Source organism: Semicossyphus pulcher, unplaced genomic scaffold (genome assembly GCF_022749685.1).
Source record: "Semicossyphus pulcher isolate SPU_LCO1_2020_fin unplaced genomic scaffold, fSemPul1.0.p SCAF_8, whole genome shotgun sequence".
In the NCBI taxonomy this organism is placed as follows: Eukaryota; Metazoa; Chordata; class Actinopteri; order Labriformes; family Labridae; genus Semicossyphus; species Semicossyphus pulcher.
Genome location: NW_027211759.1, coordinates 4107500 through 4116596, shown reverse-complemented (window position 1 = coordinate 4116596; position 9097 = coordinate 4107500). Strand labels below are relative to the sequence as shown.

Genomic DNA, 9097 nt, shown 5'->3' with positions numbered 1-9097 from the left:
ATCAGCTGATAGAGTTCGAGCACAGCTCGTCACATGAATATATTGTCTTTTTGATGCAGCATTTTCCCCCGCTATCTCAAAAACGTGCACATTTCCATGGAATTGGTTGAAATAATTAATTCGATTTTGCAACTTGTCAGGATCTGAGTGATGAATATTGATTTTGGGGACAGGCACTGTATTTTAATTCCTCTTATAAGGCCGTTTGTTTGCAGAATAAGGACATTAACTTCACTTTGAATAAGACCTATTTCAGAGAGTTAAATGTCCATTGAGACAATATTTCTTGTCCTGTTACAAGAAACAGAGCAGACTCCTTTCCTGCATCGTGCCTCTCAACATGTGAACACTTGAACAGCCTCCCCCTCTCCTCTCACCCGAGCGTGATCACGTTGCACAAACCAAACCGGGAACGAGTCGTCACAATGGTCACTTTTCAATCCGTCCAAGTCTCTGAGGAATGCAACCCAATCCCTGCGACTCCTCCGTCCACCTCTTACCTAAAGTGTTTAATCAACATTACATCATCCCAAATGTGCACTGGCCCACACTGCCGCTCATCATGCGAGCACGTCCAACCATTGGCCGACCTCCCCCCGTTCCTCACACCCTCTGCCACTTTTATGCTGATTGGGAAGAAAAAAAGAAATCTGTGGGATGTAATCTGGTGTGACGCCACTAATCCCAACAGTACAAATCATAGGTCCCGTCCTGCTCGCTCCACACAGACCCCTGTGACTGCCTGCCAGAGACTTCACACCTGCATCAGGTAAGACTCCTCTATGGTGTGCTACTTCATGCTCTTTTTTCCCTTGGATGTTGTTTTTCTTCTTCTGGGTCCTGCTGTGGTTTGATATTCTCTTTTAAATTAGCCTTAAACCCAGAAATTGTGAATATTTGGCTGCCTTTTACTCTTCTTGTAATTTGAGGTATTGACCTGTAGTTTAGAGCTAGATCTTTCTCAGTAGGTGCATCATAAGACTCAAGGTTCAGCTCTCCTTCCTACTGTGCACAAAAATCCCAAAAATGCAAGAGCTCATCGTCCTGCAGCTTTGGATTCAAGTGTCTACTTACTGGCATTTATTGTGTTAAAACCCAAAGATGTAAACGTGATGCAATGGTCTTCATAAATATGCTAAAGAAGCTCAGCATAGCAGGTGTAACATCTTCAGTCTCTGCAAACCTCTGCATGCAGAAATCAAGTGTGAAACTTTCTGTATAAATAAATGGAGTGAAAATGTATTCAAAGTATTCACAAGTGCTTCTCTGCAAATCAAACCCAAAGACAACAGGGAGATGTAGGTCCACAAGACATTTGAGTTATCTCGTCCAAATGTCAGCTTTTGTTGGAGTGTAAGTGTGATATTATTATAAGTTATGTTTGTTTTATCGATTAATCAGCATGCTATTTCCTTGATCGATTATTCTGGGCTGTGAATGCGTGTTTATTGTGGTGAAAATATTCAAAATCCATCACAATCTCATAAACACTGAGGTGGTGTCTTCTTGTCTTGTTTGCAAAATTGTCAGATATAGAGTTCTGCAATTTTGTCACATATTTTCTGACAAATGAGAAGCTAGACTGATTGATAATTATGATTAATTGATTGTCAAATGATAAGAAAACCTGACTTTAATCCTACTAAAGGGGACATTAAGGGTCAAGCTTCTGCAAAATATACAAGCTGAATTTTCTGAGCATAAAATGTAATCGACGTGACACTAAAGAGTTTGAACCCGGCCTGTTGATTATGAAACAAAGAGACTTTGACCTGATAAATCATTCAGGAAAGAGCGAGCGCTAAATATAGCAGAATCAAGGTACCCTGTGATTGCAGAGCGGGTGGGATGGAGAGGGATTAACGTCGAGTACAGTGTGTCAATTGTTTACTTTCACAGCTTTTTCATGTGATTCATGTCCCTGCAGACAGTTTGAAGCTGAGATAAAGAGCAGAAGAGATGGCTGTGGTTGTAAGTACTTAAACTTTCTTCACACTGTTTGTTTGGTTTTGTACAAAGAGAATTAAGCAATGTTATTTTATGTGAGGAGAAAAAGGCCTGTTTGTGTAATACTCAAGACAATTCACCTTCCTGTTACATGCACTCAGCTGCAGCTCAACATTTCCCAACACTAAAGCTCTTTGTCATGGATGCTGTCAACAGCTACAGTAGCCTTAGCTTTAGCCTAATCTCTGATCCCAGGTCCACTAGCAGTCCTAACGGTGTATTTACAGGCTTTGCTGGACTCATGTGAGGCAGATTAATCAAACACTGAGGCCTATTGATTACGCTCCTGCAGCACTGAGGAACACGCATTCTGTCTCACGCGGATAAGACGGCGTTTTAAACCTCACACATCAAAACCGAGTCTTGTGAGGGAATTAAATTGACACAGTGAGGCATTTATCCAAGCAACATGCAAGAGGGGAAAATACTTTAGATCAGATTTACAAGCAGGAAGCAGGAAGGAGCACAAGTCTGACTCTGTAGAGGAAGAATATGTGTGTTACAAGTAAACAGCGTCACTGCAGGAAGGAAACCGGTGAATCTTTCATTCAAGTCACTCAAGAAAGAGCATCCACAAAACCACCTCCTCCCAGTGTACAAAAATGAAGCCAAATTTTCCCTGGAGCGGGCACTGCCATCTTCCTGCATCCAGAGTGTGTACAGTAGAGATCGGATGGTGGAGCCGCAGTATTGATGTCCCGCCCCTTCCTCTACCCAAAACACACCTTTACCTTGTGTCCTTGGCATGTTGGAGCCCTCAGGCGGGCTCAGTCTGCAGCAGAACAGCTTCTTGTGTCGGTCTGAAGCAGATATTCACGCTTATGGAAAGTTCAATGACTGTAGTGTTAGTGTTAGTTACGTCTCCTCTCGCCGTTCCTCTGCTACACGGGAACAGAACGCTGCAGGAGCCCCATTTGTCAACAGAGCTGTCAATCATGAGGTCACACCCCCTTTTTATAGCATCAAATAACTAATTAAAAATTAACTTGCCAGAAAAATAAACACTTGGACTTAAATCAGCATGATAAGAACTAACTATAATGACTGAAACCATGTTTGAGAAAAATGTATTTGACCTGGGTTTTGATTTTGTAGTTTGACTCATGTCCCATCTGTTAACATGGAGGAGGAGGCCTTTATGAGCTATACTGCAGCCAGTCAGCAGGGGGCATTAGAGAGGGTTTGGTTTCATTTTTAGGGAGCTGTCATGTCGGCCATGTTTTTATAGTCTGTGGTTCAAACACAGCCTAAAAAGTTGGTTTGAACATGAGTCTTGCAAATAGTCAATCATAGTTTAGGATTTAAAGGTAGCACCTGGGGTGGCCAATCAGATTTCTTTGGGGCCCATGCCACCCCTCTGGAAAAGTAGTGTTATCTGCAAGGTAATCAATGTATCTGAATGCATTTCAGACATTTGTTTAACTTTATTAACTTGGCTTAATCAAATCTGAGTTTCGGAAAGATACATGTAAAATGAATGCCTGTACTGCCTTAAAAAACTTTCATACAATACAAGTAAATGTCCACTAGATGGCACTGTGCATTTAGCTTAATATCACACAGTGTAATGCTTTGTTTACACCTGAGAAGATGCTTCTGTAAAAAGACTCATGACAGGCTTATCAAACATAACTAAAGGATGTAAATAATATAATATGATAAAACACATGTGTCTGTTTTCAGACTGGAACTTACCGTATGGTGTCGGAGGAGGAGCAGGCTCTCAGGGCCAAGCTGGAGCGTCTCACCGTCAAGGACCACGGCCCAGTGTTTGGACCCTGCGCCAGCCTGCCAGACCACACCAAGCAGAAGGTAGACCACGTTAGCTAGTTAGAATATTCAGGACAATGTCAACATTGTATTTATATCTTAGCATATTCATATCTATTCCAGTATATGTATATGCACATTAGACTACTCTGCACTTCTGGTAAGAGGCTAAATGGCCTTTACTTGTCTCATTCCTTGTACTCTTTGCAGTGACAATAAAGTTTTATCTAATCTAATTCAATTACATTTAACTATAATATAAATACAGAAATAAAGCCAAGTTCACGATCACATATTTCCTAAGAGAGAGATGAGCAAAATAGTTATAGGTGCACGAATAGTAGTTTTAAGTAGAGAAATACTTAGTTTTGGTTTTTCATTCCAGTTGCATAAATACATAGTTTTAGGAGCATAAAGAATAGTTAATAGTTTTAGGTCCCTAAATAAATAATATACAATGTATAAATAAATAGTTTTAGGTGCATAGATTAATAGTTCAGGGGCATATTTGCATTAATACATAGTTATCAATCATTAGTATTAGGTGCATCAATAAAAAGTTGTAGGTGCTGAAATAAATAGTTAAAGGTGCATTTATTAATAGTGTTAGGTGTACCAGCCCCTGAAAAGAGTGAAAAGTGGCTGGCTAGCCTGGTTAGCTAGCATTGCATGCAAGCTAACCTAGTTAGTTATCATCCCAGTTACTGCTCCCCCTAGAAGTGCTATGAAACCCCCCTTAGTAAAGTCAAGTGAGAAAATTTAACAAGGTAGTTCTAACTTGAGCATAACTTTTACTTTACTTTTTGATGTTATTTCACTAAACTTCATAAAACCAAAGCTATCCAAGCTGCGAGCTAACGGTCTGCTCTGGCTCCCCCTACAGGCCAAGGACGAGCTGAACGAGACAGATGAGAAGCGGGCGGCTGCAGTGAAGGAGCTGCGAGGGATCATGAAGGAGAGGGCCGATGGAGGTGAAGACCTGTCCAAAAGTGTGCAGGACACGTTTGGGGAGAAACCAGACATCACACTGGTGCGCTTCATCCGCGCCAGGAAGTACGACGTGCACAGAGCCTACGACCTTATGAGGGGTGAGTCTGGAGAGGGACCAGTATGAAGTGGCAGACATGAAATTACTGACAGCATAATTCAGACAATCTCATACTCCTAATGATATCACCTAAATCCAGCATAAAGGAAGGCACCAACAGGAACTATCATCTGAATGTAGTGGACAGATACAGTATATCCACACAGCTCCACAGGTGTTTTACAGCCCAAAAAAAGAGACATCTTTCAATGTTTTCTGGAGGCTTATACATTAATATATTTATTTCACTGACAAAATAATTTCTCAAATTTTACAGCTGATCATTTCATGACAAAAAAACACTGATTTAATGTTTCCACCACATTTTTTTTTACCGAGGAGGCTGAGAACAAGATTTAATATTAGTCATTAATATGTGAAACACATAAAGCATGGCTTTAGCATTATGACAAAAATTTCAAATTAAATGCACAATTCAAATAAGGACAATGATTCCAAAGTTGAGAGAAGCAGTTGACCTCTTTCATGTTTTTAATAAATGACCTGACCAGTCAATACTTGATGTTCAATGTAGGTAACAGTCTGTTCCTGTGTTTCCGCTCCAGGTTACGTGCGTTTCAGGAAGGACTACCCCGAGCTGTTTGAGAACCTGACCCCAGAGGCCGTACGCAGCACCATCGAGGCCGGCTACCCCGGCATCCTGCCCAGCAGAGACAAATACGGCCGCGTCGTCCTGCTCTTCAACATTGAGAACTGGGACTACGAGGAGATCACCTTCGATGAGGTGAACGAGTCATTCTCCGTGACCACATTTCCCACAATGCTCGTGGAAAAGCATTTTTACCTTCACAACAGAAAATGTTATCACAAATTTAAGATTTAAATGAATAAAAAGCCAATAAATATGTGTGTTCAGATCCTGCGTGCCTACTGTGTGATCCTGGAGAAGCTGCTGGAGAACGAGGAGACTCAGATCAACGGGTTCTGTATCATTGAGAACTTCAAGGGCTTCACCATGCAGCAGGCGTCGGGGATCAAACCCACCGAGCTCAAGAAGATGGTGGACATGCTGCAGGTGGGACAATCTAAACTAAGAACAGGGACTGGTTCGGCTGGGTGTGAAAATGTTCTTTTTTCCTTCTTCCTTCAGGACTCTCTCTTTAGTGCAGGATTTATTGTGAATTATATAATAAAACCATCTTGTCTCTCATCTTTTTCTTCTCCTCCAGGATTCGTTCCCAGCCCGTTTCAAAGCTGTGCACTTCATCCACCAGCCCTGGTACTTCACCACCACCTACAATGTGGTCAAACCTCTCATGAAGAGCAAGCTGCTAGAGAGGGTGAGTTCCACAAATGTGATATTATAATAATGAGGAAGTACAGATACTTACATAAAAACAAGAATGAAGAATAAGTAAACGTATAAAGTGTGTAAAAGAAGAAGTAACCCTCTGAAGGATATTTCTTCCGGATGTTTGTGTGCAAAGCTAACTGATCCTCGCTTCAGATTTCGGCAACTATTAACTTAAATGATTCTAAGTTATAATAACAGGCAGCACAACTTCACTCAAGTGCATTAAGCTAAAGTAGAGACCCTGTGAAAAAAAGAACAGATGTTTGTTATATAATGTAGGGCAGTGGTTCTCAACTGGTCTAGCCTCAGGAGCCACCACCTCCTTAATGATGACTCGTGATCCAAATGTTTTAACCACTCAAATGTATTTAATTAAAATCAGTGCAGTTTGGACCTGAGACAGATCGCAGCAGTATAATAGTCAAGCAAAATGACCAGCAGGGAGCAGTGCATAAGAAGAACATATTCCCTCTACAATTCATTCAGTTAGCAGCCTTTTTTCAACAGAACTAAACTAAAAAAATGCAACAGAAGTCCAACAACTGTCGGGCTCATCAAGTTTCAAGAATGTAAATGTAACTGAAGCAGGGATTACCCGATCACTGGATACATGGAGTGTGAATAAACTAGACTGCACATCATAGGAAACCCATGTTCTTCAAAATAAAAGCGCAGCATAGACTTTGGGCCACAACTTTTTTTTTTTTCAACCACACTTCCACGACCCACTGAAAACAGCTCCGCGACCCACTTTTGGGTCCAGACCCACCAGTTGAGAACCAGGGATTTAGTATTTCTACTTAATTACTTCCCATCTGTGACTCTGACTGCAATATATCTGCTCCTTCCTGCTCTCTTCAGACTATAAGTTACATTTGTTGAATCAAATCTTGTGCAGGTCTAAGTGCAGATAAATTGCATGTAAAACTGTTCTAACATGATACAACACAACCAGGTTATGAAATTACACCAGAAGTAAAAGTACACGATTGTTAGCTTCTTTGTTTTGCTATTCAATTCAGATTTCATGCACACATCTAATTAGAAGATTTATGTTTTTAACTTGATTAAAACATGAATGTTTTGAATTAAATTAAGTGGTTTGGTTTCAGCCTTTGTTAGTGGAGCTCACTGCAGACTGGTTTCTTCTTGCTGCTGATTCCAATGAAACCCGATAATATTGATACCATAATACCCCAAAAGGCCATGTTACAATTCACTTAATGCAGACCTTTATGTTTCATCAGTTTTCCTGATTAAACTCTTGTGTTTATAAAGACATTTCACACATCCACTTAAATTAAAAGTCCTCTTACTTCCATGTTTATAAAACCCACCACAGTCCCAAAAGCCTCTAACAGCTGCTGTCCCCGCTCTAGGTGTTTGTCCACGGAGACGAGCTGGAGAGCTACTACAAGGAGTTTGACGCCGACATCCTTCCCTCTGAGTTTGATGGAAAAGGTTCCAACTACGACGGCAAGGCCACAGCAGCCAAGCTGTTCGACTAAACCTCCTCCCATTCGCGCCAACCAGGCGGAGAGCCGTGATATACATACCGTTATAAATATGACAGACCCCACAGAGTGTGGAGACTCGAAGCCCAATCTAGCTGTGTGGTTGTAGGAAAACGATGTAATGAATGAAAGTGAATGAAAAATTGTTTTCCAGAGGTCCTGACAAAGCACAGTCACACAGAACGAGACGGTCTCACTTCCTGTCATTATTCCTCTCTACTGTATTCTCTGCAACTCATGTGGTTTACATTTTAGCGCGACCAAAAACAGAACAGAGGCACTGGCAGGTTTTGAAGTTTGTGTATACTTTACACAGTTGCTGATTTATTCCAAAGCATGGGTGTTAAGATCTTAAGACTGATTTTCTACCTTTCAGTTCACCTTTGGATGTATTTTACACCAGTAAAGTATGAAAGTCATCCTCTTAAGACCGCCTATTTTCATAAAGTGAAGCAGTTTGGGCAGGTGCTGCTTCTACTCTTCCTTGTTGGTGTCGAGTTCACTAGAAAACAGCTCTCCGTATATAACCTACATAATATTCTTTTCAGTGTCCCTTATTTGACAAGACAGCGAGCTTACAATATCACCTGACTTTGATGCTCTGAGATTTTCTGTCTCTTCTCTGTGTATTTGTGTTTTGTTTGGAGCAGTTCACCCACACAGCTTGTTGAAACACTGGCAGGCCCCAGCTTTCAAAGTTTCCGCTCTCTGCCCCCCTCCACTCTCCCAAATGTCGAGGCTGATATTCCAACAAGTGCCTGTCTCTCGTGTGTTTTTTAGATTGTTCTTCAGTATGAATATGATGAAGTTTAACCCACTGTGCTACCTGGTGCACCAATAAGATGTCAATAAATGTACAATAAACTGTATATAAATATGAGTTGTTGTGCTTTGCATCAATCTCCATATCGCGAAAAAGACCCAACACCTGTGCTCGCAGCTCTGTGAGGCTGAACTTATGTACAGCTGTGCTTTGAGCTAAACGGAGTGACGCCTGCGAGCTACTGGAGCTGCACTTTCACACTTGACATAGGTCATTCTCCACAATCACCTGACAAACACTTCCTCCGGTCTATTGAAGCTGCATGATTCTCTCCCTCTGCTCTGTCGTTGCCACCGCTGCCCTGCACCAGTGCTGTGCTCTTACTTTCAGCCCCACATCCACCTGCATTCTCCAGCTAAGGGGGTTTAAGATATTATCTCAACATTCCTCAGATTTCTGCATGTAAAATAAATCTGTGAGGAGTGATAAGGCCAGTGCCTCGATGCCAAACACAAGCTATGTTCTGCTGCTGCAATAAAATGAAATGTTAATCTCTGCGTTTCCACCAAAAGTACCCAGGACTTCTAGTTCCAGCAGCTGCGTCTTAAATCACATGTAGGTTCCTCCAGCCTACTGATGAC

At 41.5% G+C, this 9097-nt stretch overlaps 1 protein-coding gene across 1 annotated transcript; it reads left to right on the top strand.

The window, feature by feature from the left end:
• The first annotated feature begins 1959 nt into the window (after nt 1–1959).
• rlbp1b (retinaldehyde binding protein 1b) lies at nt 1960–7687 on the top strand. Its single transcript, XM_069687155.1, has 7 exons — nt 1960–1971; nt 3691–3819; nt 4661–4865; nt 5431–5609; nt 5742–5900; nt 6055–6165; nt 7559–7687. Exons 1-7 carry the CDS (start codon nt 1960–1962, stop codon nt 7685–7687), a joined length of 924 nt encoding a protein of 307 aa, XP_069543256.1.
• Nucleotides 7688–9097: the final 1410 nt, after the last annotated feature.

What these genes read in the sequence shown, in the direction of transcription:
- rlbp1b (XM_069687155.1), top strand. An exon ending in CAGACCACACCAAGCAGAAG is followed by an intron (nt 3,820 to 4,660) that starts GTAGACCACGTT and finishes CTCCCCCTACAG; the next exon opens with GCCAAGGACGAGCTGAACGA. An exon ending in AGCCTACGACCTTATGAGGG is followed by an intron (nt 4,866 to 5,430) that starts GTGAGTCTGGAG and finishes TTTCCGCTCCAG; the next exon opens with GTTACGTGCGTTTCAGGAAG.